General features: G+C 38.7%; 1 protein-coding gene across 3 annotated transcripts in view; it reads left to right on the top strand.

Annotated features, from left to right (window-relative positions):
• LOC144506410 (rho guanine nucleotide exchange factor TIAM1-like) overlaps positions 1 to 21673 on the top strand; it is a 306108-nt gene extending 284435 nt beyond the window's left edge. For all 3 annotated transcript variants that reach the window (XM_078232483.1, XM_078232484.1, XM_078232485.1), the window contains 7 exons: positions 10381 to 10499; positions 14496 to 14604; positions 14920 to 14978; positions 16510 to 16615; positions 19279 to 19366; positions 19479 to 19651; positions 21050 to 21673. In XM_078232483.1, coding sequence (XP_078088609.1) covers positions 10381 to 10499; positions 14496 to 14604; positions 14920 to 14978; positions 16510 to 16615; positions 19279 to 19366; positions 19479 to 19651; positions 21050 to 21537 — 1142 coding nt within the window. In that variant the 3' untranslated portion in view covers positions 21538 to 21673. The remainder of the gene's footprint in view (positions 1 to 10380; positions 10500 to 14495; positions 14605 to 14919; positions 14979 to 16509; positions 16616 to 19278; positions 19367 to 19478; positions 19652 to 21049) is intronic.
• The last annotated feature ends 685 nt before the right edge of the window (positions 21674 to 22358 follow it).

The following is a 22358-nucleotide window of genomic DNA, read 5'->3' as shown; positions in this document are numbered from 1 at the left end:
ATTTCTAATCTTGCATTTTCTCTGGCTAACAATAATGTTGCCAAGTAACTGCCCACTTTTTCCCCTCCTATCCGTTTTGTTAAGATCACTCTTACAGGAAAACTGGCCTTGCCACAATCTCAATGAGGTAAAAACTGAGATCTGTAGTGGAGCTAGTACTTGATTTGTGCTCTGATCACACCTTCACCCACACAGACTGATCCAGTAGAGGAGTGATAGCGAACCAGTTGAGAGAATTGTCAGCTTGTCTTCCACACAATTTGACCTAGCTTTTGCTCCTTCCCTCCCTTTGTCCCTACTCCCCTCCGTTTGCTCATCCTGCCCTCCCCTAATTTCTCTCCCTCTCCCTCTTCCCATTCCCAATTCTTGTCTCTCCCTCTCTTTGCTTCCCTCCTCTCTTCTTTACTTTTTCCTGCCTAGGTCCAGTTATCCCCATTCCCTCAGCTGCACGTTAAAACGTCTTGACCTGAATCCTGCTCTTGATCTTCACTCCCTGTGTGCAATACTACAGAGATGGACCATTGTTCTGATGAAAGGTCATTGACCTGACATGTTAACTCTGCTTCTCTGTACAGATTCTACCTGACTTGCTGAGTGTTTTCAACATTTTCTTTCTTTTTAATATATATATGGAACATTGCTGCTGGTTTGCTTTTATGCCTTACAATTTGTTACACTTCTGGTGTAATCAGCAATGTACTGTAAACATTGCAACAGAAAAACAACATACAAAATTCCTGGCACTTTCAGAGCCCTTTTGAACATGTAGCTTCCCTTGCTTGAAAAATTCAGAGAACAAACTTGGCATGAAAACCACAGAATTGCCCTCAGGCTAGATTTCATTTAATCTGGACCCTTAATGAGGCTAAAGCACAAAACAGATGCACAAGACAGCATAACGGTAGCTCAGGATACCTGCCTTCCCAATGTCAAAATATATCCTATAGTTTCATATCCATGAAAGTTAGGGGAGATGATGACCCAGTGGTATTATCGCTAGAGTAGTGATCCAGAAACTCAGTTAATATTCTGGGAACCCGGGTTTGAATCCCACCACAGCAGATGGTGGAATTTGAATTTAGTAAAAATATCTGGAATTAAGAATCTACCGATGACCATGAAACTATTGTTGATTGTCGGAAAAGCCCATCTGGTTCACTAATGCCCTTTAGGGAAGGAAACCTGCCATCTTTACCTGGTCTGGCCTACTTGTGACTCCAGAGCCACAGCAATGTGGTTGACTCTCAACTGCCCTCATCGGGCAACTAGGGATGGGCAATAAATGATGGCCAGCTGGCGACGCCCATGTCCCACGAATGAATAAAAAAAGTGATATGACAGTATACTTGTGTATTTATCTTAAAACAAATTAGTTTTATGACAAGTTATTATCCTGCTTAGACTGCTGGCAAGTTGAGGAAAATACCCATTTCCTTAAATTACGAAAATAACAGAATGAGGTTTTATCCCAAATGAAAATGCTTTACTTCTGCATATTTATTATCACTGTTTTTCCATCATCTCTCCTTTTTGTTTTAAGGCTAGTACAACCTATCTTACTACTATTAACATTCTGTCACAGAAATACTAAGATCAAAAGCTTTTCCTCATCTGTTTTGTCTTTTACATGACTCCAATCCTCTATTCTAGAGGTATGTTTAAGTTTAGAAAATTCCTTATTGTTCACTCCTGCCCCAAATGGGTGCAAAGTTGGTGGAGTGGCCGTGACATCCTTTCAAAGCCTTGTGTTGGGAAGCCCAAAACATTTTCAGATGTTATTTGGATCTTATTTGCAAATAACCAGTAAACTTCAGATGCAACTCTGCTGCTCACTGGTTTTGGGAGGGTGGGTAATATTTGACTTCCATACTGAGCCAATGGTTTGTTGTATCTGGGAGAGGGTCAGTGGTCAGTCCTGGAGATGGCCAAAAACAGGCACTGTTCTCTGTGATGTCTGAAATCCTAAAAACATTGGCCCATGGAACAATATGACAGAGTCATGGGATGATTATTGCTATCTCAAGCCAAAAATAAGTCAGTGGGAGTTTCTTATCATCTTAGAAATTATACAGTCATTACAAGCTCAGAAAAGCTTTTGTCAAACTGGATGTTCCCTGTTCAATGTACTTAAATAAAACTTGTGAAAGGAATCCATGGTGATTCGCCATCAATAGAAATAAAGTTATGAGTAAGCAGTGCAGAAAGGAGAGTATGACATTGTTTTTGCTCTTGTTGGCAAATGTCTTCCTGCGCGATGTTTGCATATTCTCAGAAATAATAGTCATGCCATACCAATCAATCTAGTAACATTTTCAGGATTTAATGGGAACTTGATAGATTTTCATGTATTCAGAAATGGTGTATCACTAACATTGTATTCATTTTTAACATTAACATATCAATGTAATAACCTGATTTCATGTAGTCATAATATTTTCAGTTGTAGAGAAGTATAATATCTTCAATAAAACCTGTATATTATTGAATCATAGAATCCCTACAGTGCAGAAGGAGGCCATTCGCCGATCAAGTCTGCACCGACAACAATCCCACCCAGGCCCTATTCCCATAACCCCTTGTATTTACCGTGCTAATCCCTTTGACACCAAGGGTCAATTTAGAATGGCCAGTCAACCTAACATCTTTGGACTGTGGGAGGAATCCGGAGCACCCGGAGGAAACCCATGCAGACATAGGGAGAATGTGCAAACTCCACACAGACAGTGACCCAAGCCGGGAATCGAATCCGGGTCCCTGGCGCTGTGGGGCAGCAGTGCTAACCACTGTGCTGCCCTGCACCTATCTTCATGTTGCTACAGAAATATTGTAGTTTCCCATACTAATTTAAAGCATTAACTGAAGCCAAAAGGTATATCTCCTTAGTAAGTATACTAATGTTTTTATCGGTTTTCATTTGTGATTTTAGAATGACCAGCCAAATATGCAGTTTATTGGAAGATTGAACAAGTAACAACCAGTTTTCTCTCCTTTTCTCCATAAGTTGGTGACAATGTGTATAGTTCCATGGTCTGCTGTGATTTTCCAGAACTTTGCACAAATGACCATTCTTCATCTCTAAATCTAGGACAACGAATTTGGATTTTCACTGTAGTGCAATGTCTACTGGAAGGTTGAAAGGAAGGATTAGTTGATACTTTTCTTTATTCATGGGACATAAGCTATGCTCAGCTGGCTATGTTTATAGCCTATCCCTAGTTTTATCGAGTAGGTAATAGTGGACTTTGTAGTGATGCTGCTCCTGTCTTGGTGGTTAGGCTTTGAGGAGTCAGGAGGTAAACCATTGATTGCAGAGTGCCGAATCTCTACCCTTTTTGTGTAATCAATGTTGACATGGCTGTTCCAATTCAACTTCTGGTAGGTGGTGGCCTTAAAAGTGTTGAGGGTGGTACTATTGAAAGTGCTGTTGATGCATTTAAGAGGAAACTAGATAAGTATAAGAAGGGGTCAGAAGGTTATCCTGATAGAATTAGATCAGGAAGGATGGGAGGAGGCTCAAGTGGAGCATTGATGCTGGATAGCTAGTGTCTGTGCTATTTATTATGCAAGGGAAAATTACTGAGCTTCATCTTGTTTTGGATAATTATCTGGCACTTTGTGAATGTTACAAGCCACTTGACAGCCCTCTGTATTATCCAGATTCTGCAGAATACTGCTTCATTATTGCAGGAATTGTGAATGGTGGTGAATACTGTGAAATGATGAATGATGAGTCCAAACCTGGCCTTATAATGAAGGGACAGTTATTGATGAAGCAGATGAAGATGCTTGGATCGAGGATACCTCCTTGAGGCACTCAGACAGTGATGTCCTGGAGCTGTGATGGTTGTCTGCAACAACCATAGCCATTTCTTTTTTGGATATTGTTGGATAAGTGCCAATGTTATTGATGTTTTTATAGACTTGACAAAGACTCGGCTTGACCCATGGATGCCATCAGGTGTGGCTGAAGAGCAGGTCCTGATTTCCCAGAAGTCATACAAGGATATCAGTTTCAGAATTCTGGCACACTGGATTTTCTTCCTCTGAACAGCTCAAGACAATTGCCCAGAGGCAAGGACTCCATTGTCCAATGCAGTGCTGCTGGTCTTCAATAAATTGGCTATTTAGAAATTTGATTCCATCCTGTTTATTTAGATGGTGACATTGATGAAGAGCCATGTTGGTGTGATGTTAAGGGTTGGTTGATTTTGTAGTTAAAGATATACACAGTTGAAGGGCATTATTTGACTAAGGACTGAGAGCACATATAAAGAGAGGCAGCTGGGACACTAGGTGGGTGGTTAAGAGCCAAAGATCTGAAATGCTGCATCCTGAGAATAAATCCACTTTCAAGGGAAATATCTGTCCCTTATTTCATACTTCAAAGTCTGATTTGCATACATTTAACATGATAACAGAGAATCATTGCTCAAAGGTGACAATTGGAAACTTAAGAATTATTTTTCATGCAGAACGTTGTAATTTGAGTAACTTCGCTGAAACCAAGTGCAAAGTGTCAGGGTATGATTTCCCACCAATGTGCTCTAAATCTGAACATTATGGCCAAAGGAAAAAAGAAGTAGATGTATAAACACAGGTCACATCCTTACCCAGGAGAAAACAAGGTATGGCCTTGACACTGTCGATTCGTATGAGAGAAAGATAAATTGGTAGGTATTTTCTGAGCAATAGGCTGTCAGTTGGTCACGGAAGAAGATTTAGATCATTTATTAAGCTTTATGGATAAAATTTGTAAGAGAGATGATGTGCATATGAGGCATGGTCAGACTATGATAAATTTAGAAATATGGATGGTTATTCCATAGAGGAATATATCATGAAAGTTAACAGTCTATTTAAAGGATTGCAAAATTTGGAAATTCCTTGTTCAGTGCTTGCATCCAAATGATCGGATTGTGATAAAGTGTCATACGTGGATAGACTCCTGGCCTTAACTGGAGCTAGCTTCTCAGAAAAAGATACACTTTTGGATCAGATGTTGGATGCTTTAAAAATATTCTGGGAATGCAATCATTTCCAGCAGTCTCTGTGGCACAAATGGGACATTTGGCAGTGTCACAAAAGATGGAGGATTCAGATATCAGTGCATGCATCAATACAACAGAGGAATCACAGACAAAAATAAAAACAAAGATCTTTTTGGCAGATCTGGCAAACAGGAGTAGACTAATAATTAACCCAGGAATGCCCAGGGAATTATTGATGTTTCAGATGTGATTCAAAATATCATTAAATGATGCATTATCTAAAATAGAGTTTTCCATAATCGCTTTAATCAGCTCTGTGTGCACTTGTGGCACAATGGTAGCATGCCTCCCTCTAGACCAGAATTTCCGGGTTCAAGTCCAATACCAGGACTTGTTGGCCATGGAAAGAGCATTCGTAACACGGTTCAGTGTGCTGATAATCAACTCGGGAATCCTTTCACTACCTGTCCACTATTCCCCAAAAAAGAGAAAAGTGTGTGCGTGTGAAGATATGCTTAAAAAAAACTACACTTGCATCCTGTAGAATTTTTAACCAGTGACGAGAAGAATGAGCAAATTATCGATGTAATTTTAAGACCATTTTTTAAAAATCAAATTTCTATCACCTAATGCCATTAACACTTCTTTAACATTCTGATTAGGGATACGAGATTTTGTTAAAGGGATGCAATGATATCCTGTCTAGGTAAACTGCAAATTTACTGACTTTCCAGAGACAACTGCTTTATCATGTTCCATGTCAAATTTCATCTGTTCCTTTTTCATGGTTGGCTTGCTTAGCAAGATTATCTCACTAGACACTGCACCTGTACTAATAAAGTGGCTTACTGCAGCTATTCTTAATGAAATCACCACTCTTTGTAGTGACTTTAAAATGTGTTGTCATCCCCAAAACTGAAGCAAGTAGAACTTTGACCCTAACTGTGGATGTGCAATCATAAATTAGTAAAAAATATAATGTATGGAAAATGGTTTGGAGGACACCATCACCTATTTAAGTATCCCATGAGCATGGGAAGTAGTAGCTATGGATTTAAAGATGTGGAACAAGAATAGAAATATTTTCATTTTACATTTCATAGAAATTGCAATAATATTGTCTTTCTACAATAATGCATAACAAAGACAAAAGAATGATCGTGGATAAAATTATCAAAAATGGATAGGGACCAGAGTGGGGGCACTGGCTGAAAACCTGACTGACAATAGGGATTTGGGTGGAATTTGCCAATGATGAATTTAGAGAGGTGTGAAAATATGAACATTGTAATGATGAACACTGCAGCTGAAAGACATTTCAGTGCTGGGTTTTGTGAAAGAAATCATGTGGTGATGGATGAGATATTCCATTTTGCAACTTGGTTGGTCAGCTAACATCTGCCCTGGCATGGGCAATCCATGCGAAGAATTAGCTTCAAATGGTTGAGGGCTGTAGTCCATATCAGTTGGTCTATGGGAGAAATCCTGAACTACCTTCTGAACTCCTTCATGACCACACTTTGCGCACTTGAATGGCCTACTTTCAGTGAGAATGGCATCCATTAAGGAGAATTCTTAGCAAAAATTCAATGAGCAGACAGTGAGAGACAAACTTTAATCCTGCAGATTTAGTAATCTATGAAAGAGAGGATCAGGAAGAGTAGAAAGTTCCAGGTGAAGTGATAGGCAGTGATGGGGAAGACAGTAATTATCCAACAAGGTATTCAAATTATTAGGGTACATAATCTAGAATAATCAGGATTGATTATAAACTTGCAGAATCTGAGCAATCAGAAGAAAGTGAAGGGACATCCTGTACATCACATACTCATATCTTTGATGGTTATGAGGAGGAGAATACAGTAGATAAAGGGGCTAGATAACAATAGACAAATTGGTATCAATGTACTGGGGTAGGACCATTTTTCCAAAGGACAAATAACAAAAGTCAGTACTAGGGTCACATGCATACTAGAGGGTCCAGTAAATGGAGGGATTTGATCATTGTAGGGAGAGCAGAAAAAGGCATCGGCAAATTCAGACATTGGCTAAATGTTCAAGATGATGGACAAGTCAATGGACTGGCAAACGGGTAAAAATGTGGAAAGCTAGAAAAGACAGTGCGAGTTTCCATTGTGGATCTGGATGCGACGCTGGTTCTCGGAAAAGATAACATACTGGAACAGAACCTCTGGGAGGGAGAGATCATGTAGCAGTAGTCCAGAAAGAGAGAGGGGTGAGCATGTGGAAGCCGCAGTTTGGCCAGAACAAGGACTGTAGAACAATCAAAGAATGATCCTTGAAGTAGAAACCCTCATGATCAGGAAGCTTTGGTGACCACAAACAAAAATTTGAAGATAAATTGATATGAGAGGCAAAACAAAAAGGGTTGATAGTTGGAAAGAATTTGGTGTCTACCTTGAAGTACCGGATAGGGGTGAGCCAGCTTATCACATAGGTGGATGTGTATGGAAAAAGTACTTCTTGATTGGACATATAAAACTAAAGCAAAACTGGTGGATTGGGGTTTTGATGAGGGAATTGATAATCTAGATGTTAGAATGGACTCCCCTGTGCCAGGAAAATTACCCTGAAGATTTTCTTAGCTCTCTAGCCAATTATTCATGAGAATGTAAGTCAACTGATATATAAGCTGAATTTTTGTAGGGTGAAAAATTTCAGAAGTATACATGAAACCACCTGAAAAAGTGAGTGATATAGAAGGGAAGCTGTGGAAACAATGTGTTTATGGATCAAATGATGCATCGGGGGTCTGGTATTTCTCAGTTCGGTCTCTCTTGCTGGAAAGTAGATTGTATTCAGCTGAAAGCAGACCCTGTAATGCTGTACTGGAATCATAGAGAAACTAGTCGACATTTTTATGATGTATATTAATGATTTTCTATGGGAAGGGGATCCGTAAATTTGAGCACTTTATTGATAAAAGAAGAATTTAAGATTGGATGTAATATTTGGGATTTTAAACGCATAGGGTTAGACAATAAGCAGAATAGGTCGGGGGTAACCATGAATCACTTAGAAATTGTTAATTGTATCCGGATAAATTGTGCCAGGCCCTCATAGAAAGATGATCTTCTATCCAAAGAAGAAACTGAGCAGTTGAGAAGCTTGACTGGATAGTTAAATTGGTTATGCACTCACGCAACACCCAATGCCACTTATGATGTACGAAACTTAGTATTATGATGAAACACGCTACAGTTGAGGAGTGAAAACGAAACATGAAAGAAATTAAATTTAGGGAAAGGCAAATGCAGGTTGCCAAAAAACAAGAAATTAGTCCTTTTTCATGTTGCTTCCCATGCAAATCTTCAGGGTGTGTATTTGACTACAACTGTGTTTATCACATTCTTGCTGAGCATAAACAGAAAATGTTGTTCCTTGGCCTGGGAAGCCAAGAAAATAAAAAAAATGGTTCAAATTATTCTGTAAAGTATTGTAAGTACTGCTCCTTGGACAAGGGAAAATAAGAATACTTCAGTCTCTGTATGTTCTGTGAATGGTATTGATGGATAGGGAAGAGGAAATAATAACAGTTCTGCAACAAAAGGTATAATGGTAAATAGTAAAAGAACTAACATCAGAAAAAGGTTAAAGAACTTCATCAGAATTTCCTGAAATAAGCTTTCTATAAATCTACTACAAAGTACCTGCTTGACGTTATAAATCCACTTATACTTTTGTTGCAGCAACTAGCCATCCTGATCGCTCAGCATTATGCTTACTAGATTATCACTTGGTGTTGTGGAAGTGGTCACAGTTACAGCATAGAAGGAAGCCATTTGGCCTTTCCTGTCTGTGCTAGCTCTCTGAAGGAGCAATTCATGTTGTGCCACTCCCCACCATCCCCTCCCTTCTCTCTGTGGACCTGCACATTCTTACTTTTCAGATAATAATCCAATTCCCTGTTAAATGCCTCAATTGAACCTGCCTCCACCACACTCTCAGGCAATGGATTCCAGATCCTAACCACTTGCTGTGTGAAAAAGTTTTCCCTGATGTCGACATTGCTTATTTTACCAGTTACCTTAAATTTGTGCTCTCCGGCTCTTGATCCTTCCACCTATGGGAACAGTTTCTCTCCCTATCTGCTATCTACAGACCCCTCATGACTTTGGATACCTCTATCAAATCTCCTCTCAACCTTCTTTTCAAGGAAAACTGTCCCAACGTCTCCAATAATGCTCTGGTATATTTTCAGCACCCTCTCTTATGGCTTTACGTACTTCCTAAAAAGTGGTACCCTGAACTAAACACTACAGGAAAAACCTTACCAAAAATGGCAGTGTGTTTGTGGTGAGAAAACTGGTTGTTTTGTTTCCAGATCTTATGACACTGCAGAAAAATCAAGGGCGTGTGTTTTACACTGTCATACTGGGGGGTCGGGGCCTAAATACACCGGCAAAGCCCAGCTGCATAGAAATCGGGGCTCCATACTGATCAGAAATGGGATGTATTTTTAATTCATACTTTGTGTCCAAGCCTTGGATACTCGGACTAATTGTAGTATCGTACCCTGACCCAACTGAAATGGGCGGCACGGTAGTACAGTGGTTAGCACTGCTGCTTCACAGCTCCAGGGTCCCGGGTTCGATTCCCGGCTCGGGTCACTGTCTGTGTGGAGTTTGCACATTCTCCTCGTGTCTGCGTGGGTTTCCTCCGGGTGCTCCGGTTTCCTCCCACAGTCCAAAGATGTGCGGGTTAGGCTGATTGGCCAGGTTAAAAAATTGCCCCTTGGAGTCCTGGGATGTGTAGGTTAGAGGGATTAGCGGGTAAATATGTGGGGGTAGGGCCTGGGTGGGATTGTGGTCGGTGCAGACTCGATGGGCTGAATGGCCTCCTTCTGCACTGTAGGGTTTCTATGATTTCTATGACTAACACCATGGTCAGTAATGGAATCTGCAGTCTCCCTGGCCTGCATACCACTTATCTGTACCTTTAAGACTTGATTACCTGTAAAGACTCGCATTCCAATCATTATTTTGTAAATTGAGTTTGTGTCTTTATATGCCCTGTTTGTGAATAGAACTCCCACTCACCTGACGAAGGGGCAGCGCTCCGAAAGCGAGTGGCTTTTGCTACCATATAAACCTGTTGGACTTTAACCTGGTGTTGTGAGACTTCTTACTGTGCTTACCACTCCGTGCATATCTTTCCACTCAACCAAGAGGGAAATCCCTTGCATTCTTATTAGCAAGTTACTTCACAAGGGACAAAGCAATCAGTGAATCCAATTCAACTATTGTCAGCCATGAAATTTTATAAAGTATTTGAAAATAAATGCATTGTTTCTTGTGCAGCAAACATCTAAACAATAAGTGCAATATCGCTTCTTGGAACACACTAAAATCCTTTTTTGTTTAACTTTCAGTGGCAATGAAAGCCATGAATAAAGTAGCAAGCCACATAAACGAAATGCAGAAATTACATGAAGAATATGGTGCTGTGTTTGACCAGCTGATATCTGAGCAAACTGGAGAGAAAAAAGAGGTGAGGAAAGTATTCGGTTTAACTTCCTGGAATGTGTGTACACTTTTTATATAACTTCATTTCTTGCCAGTGCCCTGACTGACAAAAACTAGACTATCTTCCTCCCGTGCCATTATTATGTTGAAATGATAGAGGAAACTACCTACTGTGAATTTCTCCACAACTGACGTCCATGCTATCACAATATGTGTTCCATCAAGCTGTTTCCTTCCTCTCATTTCATGGTTCCCCTTATTTCTTGTGCTGAAGGTGACCTCTTCTGAAGAACCAGGTTAATAATGCCTTAATATATGCCTAATTATGTTGTGATAACCTTTCTTCAGATACAAAATTATGACTTTAACCCATTCTTAAAACTATATATCCTGTTAAGCAGCTGTAGATGCACGCAACAGTCAGATTGTGCATTCTATAAATTTATTAGAATCAAGCAGATTATTTAATTTATTATCTTTTATATAATAAAGGTTTAATTCATTGTTAAAAATTCTTGCGATATTTAATTTTATCGCTTGATATGAGCCATGAAGTGAGCCAATGAACTGACATTTTATATTCCAGGAATCATAAGCTTACCTGGGAAAGTTAATGGTGGGAGAGATATTTGCACCAGAGTCTTGTGCAAGTCCTTTAACCCGGGTTTTATTTATGAAATATTATGGTAACAGAGATAGGAGTCCCATAAAGGGTATAGGGAAGATAATTCTCTGTTCCATTAGAGAGGAGTGCAGTCAAATGTCCCCCATGTCAAACAATATATTAAACCTGCACATGTTAAAAGATTATTTCACACACAAGTAGACAATAGTAGCTAACAGTATTTGCAAAGCACAATTTATGTAATAAAACATCCCATGGCACCTAACAGCAACATTGTGAAGCAAAATTTGATAACCAGCCGCATTAGGTGATATTAGGGCTGATGGCCAAAAGCTTCATCAGAGAGGTAGGTTTTAAGGAGCTTCTTAAAAGAGGAAAGAGAGGTGGAGAGGTTTAGGGAGGGAATTCCAGAGCTCAAGAGCTGAAGGAAAGGTCTCTACAGATGGTGGAGCAAATAAAATTGGTGCTTCTTAAAAGCTCACAAAAATCAGAGGATTGAGGGGCAACAGATTATTGCAGAGGTATGGAGGGGCAAGATCAGAATATTGCAGAGGTATGGAGGGGCAAGATCCTGGAAGGATTTGAAAACAAGGACAAAAGGTTTCAAATCTGGCTTTTTCTTAATGTTGGTCAGTGAGCACAGGGATGATAGGTGAATAGGAGTTGCTGTTCCTAAGAACATGCACGGCAGAGTTTTGGATGATCTCAAGTTTACAGATGGTACGTGGTGGCTAGCCAGCAGTTCATTAGAATAGTGGATGAGAGTTTCAGCAGCAGATGAGCAGAAGGAGGGGTGGAGTACGTGATGTACTTTGGAAACTGGACAAAATATAAAAATCACTATCTGACTATAATAGCAATACTGCCACCGCAATGGAACAAGAAGTTGATGCCACTGGTGCCATCGTTGTGAGCCTGTTATCCTGGAACAGCAAGTCCACCTCACCTCGTTGCTCCATTTGCCAATTCAATCATGACGTCCTTTGCTGTTTCACTTGCTGCCCTGCTTGCCACTTCCTTCGCTGCCCTGCTTGCTGCTTTGGCTGCCTCTCACCTTGCTACCTCTTGCTGCTTCTTACTCAACTCTTTGCTCACCATTCCCCTCAATGCACCGCTTGCTGCCCCACTTACTGCTGCTCAGGGAGCAGGGTGGTGAGTGAAATAGTGAGGGGTCAGGTCTTGGGAGCAGGGTGTCGAGCAGCAAGAGGGTCAACAAGAGGGGCAGTGAGTGAGAGGTGAGCAGGGCAATAACCGGAACAGCGAGAGGGTTACCAAGTGAGGTAGCAAAGAGTTTGGAGTGGGGCAACGAATAGCAGGCATTCTAAACAATGCTCTTTAATGCAGATAGCTACCTGCAGTGTCGCTGGAAATTACATCACAGGCACTGCAACTGCATGGGCAATGCCTTTGCCCCATTCAGTTACAATGTGGCAGAAACAACAGAAAAAGTTATGTAGAGGCAGTGGTACTGTCACTGGACTAGTAATACAGAGACCTAAGGTAATGCTCTGGGGAATCGGGTTCCAATCTCACCATGGCAGATGGTGAAATTTGAATTCAATCAAAAAAGTCTGGAATTAAAAGTCTAATGATGAATTATGAACCATGAAACCATTGTCAATTGTCGTAAAAATCCATCTCGTTCACTAATGTCCTTTAGAGAAGGAAATCTTCCACGTCACATCATCTGGTCTACATGTCACTTCAGACCCATAGCAATGTGGTTGACTCTTAAATGCCCTCTGAAAATGGCATAGCAAGCCACTCAATTCCAGGGCAATTAGAGATGGACAATAACGCTGGCCCAGCCAGCGACCTTGACATCCCTGAGTTTAAAAAAAAAGGAAGAAGTTAATTGAAACAAATTTGTAATTAGAAAATGAAACCCAGTTACTTTTCTTCACCTAAACTACTACTGGGAAGTCAAAGTGGTCAAAGGTTGATAACAAACCATTGCTACACTTCTAATTAAATGAGATGTTCATTTTTCCTAAAAATTCTGAAACAAATGTCATCTTTATAAAAATAATTGATCTGATCTAATAATACCAAAACCCTAGTGTTAAACATTTAATGCAACTGTCATCTCCCCTACATTTTGCTGATTGCTTTTCATTGCTCATCCTCTGCACACAAAAAGCCTCAGCTTGCAATTGTATAGCACCTTTATATACAAAAATTTCCAGGCACTTCACAGAGAAATAAAGAGAGCAGGCTGGTGGGTAAGCATTGCAATGACTCAGAATTTGCTGGAGTGAAGCATCTTACAGCTTGCCCTGTTAGTTTGACTTGTTCCTATATTTACAGCTGGAATGTGAGATGATGATGGAGGGAGCAGGGCAACTCGAACCTTGGTGAACAATGGAATGATCAATGAAATAAATAAACAGAGCAAGGACAGAGAAATGGGGTGAATGTGTGAATTCAATATAATTTAAGATATAGAAAGTGAAATAATGAGGAAAAGACAGATTGGATTAAGGAAAATAAAAACAAAAAAAAAATGAGAAAGTTAAAGAAAAAATACAATTTGTCATTTTTAAAATCTCCAAGTACAAATCACAAGCTGAAAGAATATGATTCCATTTCTAACCGTGCATCCATTGTGGAACAGAGATTGATTGGCAATTGTTAACGGGTATCACATTGTTTGAAGAGTACTTAAGCTATGAATTATTCAGCTTGACTTTCTGTGGCAAGTTTAATGTGTAGTCAATGTGCAAATGCAGCAACTTCCATGAGCATCATGGGGAGGTGAAGTCCAAGATGCCTTTTCTGCAAAGCTAATGTTAGAGTGGCACAATTTACAGCGCATCTTTTCCTTGCTGCATGCTGTTGATGAATTTGCACATCAATAACTGCAAAATTCAAATGCTGGTAATTTTTCAGCAAATTCTGGGTCTTTGAAAATTTTTAACATGTTTGTATCTTCTTTGTAAAAAATTCTTAGAAAAACTATCTGAAAAGTAGCAGCTTAACACTATTTAATATGGCTTCATACTGGCTTGGGCAAGAAGTAAGATATAAGGCATCTATGATGGCAGCCATTTGCCCCACTTTTCTAATAGAAAACTGACGTGGTTACAAAATCTTTGAGAATCACAGACATTTGTAAGATCATTGTGTGTTTTTGCATGTATAAGTATCAGGGCTGGAATTCTCTGACCATTCACACTGGCGGGATTCTCTGGTCCCGCCAGCAGTGCACAACCGCCCGCGGGATTCCCGCTGGCATGGAGTGACGTCAGTGGGAATTTCCATTGACAGAGGCGTGACCAGAGAATCCCACTGCTAACAAACAATGTGCCACCTCCCGCCAGTGGGAAATGCAGATGGGAGGCCTGAGAATCTCGCCCCATATGTTATAAATATATATGATGTCTCTTTAATTTACAGGTTGTGGATCTTTCAATGGGAGACCTTCTTTTCCATTGTACGATCACTTGGCTCAATCCACCTGCATCTTTTGGGAAGTGTAAAAAAGACCCTGAGTTAGCAGCATTTGGTACGTTGCAATTTAAAGGTTTGTTGTGTTTGGGCATCAGAAATGTAATTCAATATAAATTGCTGTATTAACACTATTATTTGGGAACTCAGACCAATGTGAAACAGCCATCTGACAGGGGTCTGACACCTCATGAATCTAATAAGCTCAGCAATTTTCTGCATTAGTTTGCCAATTTTACCACGATATAAACTCGCAACCACTTTGTATTGATGCAAAAGTGACAGAATGAATGCAGCAAAAGAATTTCCGTGTACGAGATTTTATAGCTTTGCACCTTTTCTTTCAGTGATGTTTAATTTACTTTGTTTCTAGTGTTCAAAACTGCCATTGTCCTTGTGTATAAAGATGGTTTCAAGCAGAAAAGGAAACTGGTAAGTTTTCTATTGTATATTACAATAAACACTGTTTTATGAGGTATAGAAGTTTATATTTGGTATGCTTAATAAATGCTTTGTTCAAGAAAAATGTAAATAAAAACATTTTTATTTTGGTTGTGAAAAACAGGGCCTAAAATGTCTTTAGTAAAGCCATGGCAAGACAACATTCCTGTGTTTTGCTAGTCAATAGCAGTTATTATTTCACAGAACAAAAATGTTGTTAATATCTAACATTAAATCAAAATATAACTTTACCAAGCCACATTAGTAGCTAAAATGAACTAGTTCCCTTCTGCACCCATTGCTGGCTAAATAGTCTGTCAAATAATCTCAACAAGCAGTTTATGGAGACAGTTTTACTTAATCTTGATAGAACCTGTTTAATTACATTAACAAAACATCAAAATGCAGGAATTCTTTTCAAGGCAGTTTAGTGATTGTTTTGAACATGATTTCTGTGCTTTTGAATGTCAAGAATGATTTTTACATAGTTGGCATGAGCACAGTTCATAGTTTCATAGGCACGAAGCAATGAAATAATCTACACAAGTAGTTGGTAAGCTCAGTAAATAGGAACTGTGTAAACTAGATTCTATCTGAAATGAGCAACAAAATAGCAGATGAAAATAATTTAAATTAATTTTAAAATTGCAAATTGAATCCACAGTAAAGGATTACTTTTCAAGCTTCTAGAAATAACCCTGGTACACAATGTGAAGTTTGTGAATAATAGATATTTTTAAAATTGTTATTTTGTTTGAGTAAAGACAAACACAAAACCCAGTGATAAATTTAAAAAATGATTCTGATTGGGTTTGCAACTCAGACTTTTAACACTTAAAGAATGTTGTACAGGCAAAGCATTAGCCATAAAGGAGTGTATGATGGCCAGCCTATTTTAATTTCTTCATGTTCTGAGGATAGAGCATTTATTTGTCAAATAAATCCAAAACCATTTTTGAGTAATGTGTTTATGTTATTAATGGGAAGGGAGAGATGATAAATTGATAATTTAGTTCTGGGGAATATAATTTGGGAGAGAACATTTCTAAAATGATTTTCTGTCAGTCATTTCACAATTTAAAAAAGTCTAAATTGATGAAAGTTTGGCTCCATGTCTCTCATCAGTCTGGCTAAAGACCTGCTTTTATGTTGACGCAGTATCTTTGCAACACAAGGCATGCTCTGTGATGTTTAATAACAAGTACTACAAATTGAGACCCAAACTGAGAATGGAAGAGATTGGAAAAATATGAAGCTGATGTATTAAATATGTAAATTGAGGCATTCTATAGTTACAGCTACCCATGCCTTCCTTGTTTAAAAAAATAAACAACGTCATTAGCATAGCTATAATAACATGCAAATTTGTTGCTCAATTTTGGCCAATTGTTAACTTTTACTTTCTTAAATTGTCACTTGGAGCAGTTATTAAAAAACATTCAATTAAGCACATTTGCTTTTCTAATATTACTTGCTTCCAGTAAATTTTGAAGATAAAATGTCACCTTTCCTGATGTAATAGGGAAACATTTCTCAGAGAGTATCTGTCTCAGATGACCGGGACCCATTCAGATTTCGTCATATGATTCCAACTCAAGCCTTGCAGATTCGATCAGTTACCACCACAGGTATGAAATAGCATTTTGTGTTAATACCTACAAAACAAAATAGCTGAAACAACAGCAAGACTGAAGCTTTTGCAGTGGAATGCTGGACCATTGTGGTTTTCTTTGTTATTCATTCATGGGACATGGGAGTCTCTGGCTGGCGAGCAGTTATTGCCCATCCCTATTTGTCCAAGGGCAGTTGAGAGTCAACCACATTGCTGTAGCTCTGGAGTCACACGTAGGCCAGACCAGGTAAGGATGGCAGATTTACTTCCTTAAAGGACACCTCCTGTCTTCATTGAAGATACATTTGTAGAGGTATGTTGTCCAGTCATGACTTCTCAAATTAATAAATTCAACATGAACTGAGATGTGTACATTAAAGGCAAGAAAATTCACGGTAGAAAGTAGACAAATCAAATAATTCAATTCCTTAAGACTTCCTTATGTTTGGGGCTCTTTTGCTCCAGCTAGTTTATGGTGTCATATATTAAGTATTTTGATAAATGAATCTTCACTCCCCACATCCTTGAGAGTGTTTCACTGGTCTTGATATTTAACCACACAAGATAATAAACAGAGAACTCAAGATTGCCTCAGGTACTGGTCCTGAAAGCAGTAGCCTCAATACTCAACCTCATATCAGACTTTAAATAGGAACATGGAAACCAAATGTGCTGCTGTCATAAAGTTGGAGTGTGAGCTCATGGTGCGTGGGAAGTGGCACTGTATTGAAAGTCGCAGCCTATAAAAATTGTGATGGTTTTGAGATGCACAGCAATAACTTTGGCTATTGAAGCAGATTAGTTTCAAAGACAGAATTATATATTTTGAAAAAAATTCCAAGTCCACCCTCTGGTGGCCATGTGCTGTCAAGAATTATTATTTTCATAGTTCAGGGAATAAACCCATTGAGGCTCAAACTACACTCCCACTCAGATAATTTTAAGTAAATATTATTTCTGTCCATAAACGGTCATAACAGGACTAACATTTTATTGTGTCCACAAAATAGCTCTGATCTAAAGCAATTTTTATTGCTTTTGCTTCATTGCTGTTGTTGCTCTTTCTAATACCACTGCCCAATACTAAAAACATAAATGCAATCTGCATTAAGTGCTATCTACAACTCCCACAGACATAAAAGTTAATAGATGAAAGAAGCAGGTGAAAATTGCTAGTCATAAACATGATGCTTGATTTCATAAAAATCAAACCCATCTGCGTCTACTTTATGAAATCAATCTGGGGGATTTGGGCGAGACGTACGCAATATCAAGGCTGGTGAAACACTCTCAAGGGTGTGGGGAGTGAGGATTCATTTATCAAAATACTTAATATATGACACCATAAACTAACTTGTCCTCCAATTCATCAACTTCCAAACCTTTGTTTTTTTCCCCAAAAATCATTCAACCAACCCTGCTCTACAGCTTCCTATATTGCAGTCCTCTACTTCAGGCCTCCAATTCTGGCTTGCTGTGCATGTCCCTCCAACTGATCCACCGTCCATAGCATATTCTTTCAACCGTATTGGCCATACCCTGTGGAGTTCTTCCCTGAACCGCTTGCCTTGTTACTTTTCTCCTTTGAAAAGTCAGTGTCTTGTGACCCATATTCTTGGCCATGCCTCCGAACACTGTTACTACTCAGCATTTCTGCTGGGAGGAGGTACACTACATGCCATCGTTGCCAAGCTCTTTCCTCCATGGAAGAAACTGAGTGCAAACATCCAAGTGAGGCTGTGCTCATATAGAGAGGAGGATGAAGGTCAGCTTGACCTGTATACACTGGAATTACTTTTCCACATCCTCTGCTTTCCGTAGTTGGATGGTGAGGAATATCCTGTTGAATGAGGTTGAACTTCAGTTGAAGTAAATAAACTATCCTTTCTTTTTCCATAGTTTGACACCATATCATTGATTTTTGTGAACTAATAATTTTCCACGGAGATGAGGGGGTTAGCTTACGAGGAGAGATTGAGTAGATTGGGCCTGTACTCGTTGGAGTTCAGAAGGCTGAGGGGAGATCTTATAGAGACATATAACATAATGAAGGGGCTAGACAGGGTAGAGGCAGAAAGATTCTTTCCACTTAGAAAGGAAACAAGAACTAGAGGACACAGCCTCAAAATAAGAGGGAGTCAGTTTGGGACAGAGTTGAGGAGGAACCTCTTCTCTCAGAGGGTAGTGAATCTCTGAAATTCTCTGCCCATTGAAGCAGTGGAGACTACCTCGTTAAATATGTTTAAGTCACAGGTAGATAGATTTCTGATCAATAAGGGAGTTAAGGGTTATGGGGAGCGTGCGGGTAAGTGGAACTAAACCACTATCAGATCAGCCATGATCTTATTGAATGGCGGGGCAGGCTCGAGGAGCTAGATGGCCTACTCCTGCTCCTATTTCTTATGTTCTTATGTTCCACATTTATGACGCAAGAACTGCTTTAGAAATTCAGCAGTCTGCCAGATACCAATTTTGCAGGCAGAGCAGAAAGCTAAGGAATTATTACTGATGAATATAAGCAAGATTTGAGTTGAGGGAATGTCATTGTCCTTACTATTAAAAGTTGCATTGATCTTGTCCTTGTATTACTAGGTGGCCCTTTAATGATAGGAACTCAAACACTGCCTTCCATAGTCACAATTCATAATCCATTGCTTTTATGTGCTTTTCTGCCTATAGATGCGGAGGTTGATTGTGTCTTTGAAATTGTTCACACAAAATCTGAGTCAGAAGGAAGACCTGAGACAACCTTTCACTTTTGTAGCAGGTAACCTGTTGTTACCGTTGCCCGATTTCATTCCCAAATGTATAGAATTTTATTTTTAAAATATTTTTTCAAAATGTTTTCCCATGATTTACACCTTCTTGGAAATTTTCAGTACTCCTGAGGGCAAACGGGATTTTATCAAGGCAGTTCAGTCTATATTACGTGACAAACACCGAAGGCAGCTTCTAAAAACGGAAAGTTTGCCACAGTCCCAGCAATACATGCCTTTTGGAGGAAAGCGGCTGTGTGCACTGAAAGGAGCAAGACCAGTTGTGAATCGAGCTGGTAAGAATTCTAGGGGTCAGATCTGCATCAAAAGTATTATTCATACTGTGACATGTTACAAAATGTTCCTGTCGTGTGCCAGTGTGTAATTCCATATTTGTGAAAATACTTTTCAATGCTTCTTTGTTTCTGAACTATGAAACCAGTTTTGCAGAAATTAAGATAGTTTTGTCCCAGTTTTATCTTTCTCAATTCTATACTGTGACATTCCTTCCCAGATTTATTTTTTTTAAAATCCTCATTATCTAGATAAAAACACAAATTGCAGAACTTGTCAGCAAAAGTGGATGTCTAAACTCAGTGTGGATTGGTTTGGAAATTGCAGCAAATTTACAAGTTCAGGGCGTGGATGATTAAACTTAATAGCTTGAGTGATTAGAAATATGAACCCATATGGGAAAAGTCAAATGGCAGATAATTGTCTGACTTACCACAAGATTATAAAACTATAACCATTTTTATCTATTAGAAGATGATAGGGACTGTGTGTTTGAAAATAAAATGATACTATTTCAAGAGATCTATTAGGCTCTAGAACAACCAAGGGGATATGAAGATTGGGCTGGAACGTGGAATTAGGGTCAGAGATCAGTCATGATCATACTGAATGGCGAAGCAGGTTTCACCTATTCCTGCTTGAATTTCTTGCATTCCAATCTGATTTCTTAAGATCTTTACTCTTAGTTATCAATACTCCTCAACTTTTAAAACATCCATCAGCATTAATCTATTGGTATGCTATATTTTAATGACCATTTGTCTATGATCATACAAAATAAAAAATGGTTTTGGGATGGCTAAATATTGAGAGAAAATTTCTAGATATAGTTTCCCCAAACTCTTGCCATAATCCAGGAGAAAGGATATAAACATCTGTCTGTGTTATCTCACCGATGTTTACTACGATCTTTGGCCAAAGTTACAGCAAGAGATTGGAAAAGGTTGTGCAAGTTCTAGGTGTGTGCCACTCCAGTATGGTTCACTTTCACTCCAGTGTACTATTGCCCTTTCTCCTCTACTTGGTAATTACAGCACATTTTCTATGAAATATATTAAATAAAATTGTCATAAATATCTAACATTTGTTAAAATCTATAGACTAAAAATGATACAACTGGGTGAACACTTAGAACTGTTGTCCTTCTGGTTACTATTTTTAAGCAGTTAATTTATTAAATGAGCTAACATTGCTGTTAAAATAACAAACAAAATAATGTTGTTCAAATGTGTTAAGCAATTATTCTGAAAAATTGTCTACAGTAAATCTAGATTTATTTGTGATTATGCTGACATTGATCATGTTGATATCAGTTGCCACTAAATTATTAGCACGTTTTGATTTTGCTACAGGCAAGGTGCTGCAGGTTCTAATTCTGTGTATTTTTGTCCCTCCCTAAGTTTCAGTTCCCTGCCGAAGCCTAGGCAAAAAGAGACTGTCCAGAAACAGATTCACTATTGATGCAGATGATCTATTTGGACGTAGTCAAAGTAATGATTCTTCACAGTCACCAGTGACCTGTAATGATACTGACCGTTGGGTGGAGGAGCAGTTTGATCTTGGTAAGTATGAAGAGCAGGAAGATGTCAAAGAGACTGATATTCTAAGTGATGATGATGAATATTGCCAGTCAGTGAAAAGTTCAACATTGTCAAAAGAATTACAAGAGCAGCTAAAAGCAATGAGCTTCACAAAAGATGGACTTTGTGAGAATGGAAAATTATCCATGCACCAAACACCAGAAATATCGCCATCAAAAATGGCATTTGCTACAAAGCAAAAGGTTGCAGCAGGAGCTAATGGTGTAGTGGAAAATAATGCAGCAGAGGTGATCTGGGTAAAACGTGAAGACTTCATTTCAACTGAAAAAGAAAATAATGAAATCTAAAATGCAGACTTGTTTCTGCAGATATGCCTGCTGAGCACATTCAGTGCTAACTCTTCATGACCTGTTACGTACTATAGGGATGATTCCACTGAATTGGAGGCAGCTGGAACAATTCAGAAGCCATGCTCTCTTGTTAAGCTCAATTAAAAATTGTTGTGATTGAACATTCAAAAGTATGAACAATCTTGCGACTTCATTCTACACTCCTGTAATGTACTGTCCAAAGGGCTTTAATGTATATTTATTGTTGCAGTGTAAAAATATAATTTCATTTTTAGTTTATTTTTAGGCAATTCACTGAACAAGCAAAACTATTGTATCTGTTACAAACTAACTTTGTACTTTTTACAGAACATACTGAAATCAATTGTACAAACTGGATTCCATCTATGATTGTTTAAAGAATATCCTTTTAGTGCAGAACACAGCAAAAATGATTACAAACAGTAACCATACAACTATCACAGTGATATAAATCAGGTGTTTATATGAACAAAAGCTGCAAGCCTTGAATAAATAATTTTTTCAAACTACTTTAGGATTCATTATGCTACCAACAAGTCTGATGGTACTTGTATTATTGCCATATTCATATTTGTACATATTTCCAGGCTTTAATGCGCACATCAGAAGTTGCCTAATATATTTCTTTTGTAAGCTGAAAAAAAAATTCTATTTTTATGTTTTTAGGTTCATTGACTTTAAGAATTGTAAATGCTCTTCAAACATAATAAAACACGTGAAATTAGGAATTCTCTTGCGAATATGTGTGTTTACTTAAGTTAGTTTTCAGATGAGACGAGTGCTAGAAGTATTCGCAA

The sequence above is a fragment of the Mustelus asterias genome, chromosome 17 (assembly GCF_964213995.1).
Source record: "Mustelus asterias chromosome 17, sMusAst1.hap1.1, whole genome shotgun sequence".
Classification (NCBI taxonomy): Eukaryota; Metazoa; Chordata; class Chondrichthyes; order Carcharhiniformes; family Triakidae; genus Mustelus; species Mustelus asterias.
Note: the sequence above shows the minus strand (reverse complement) of the source record. Positions and strands in the feature narration are given on the sequence as shown.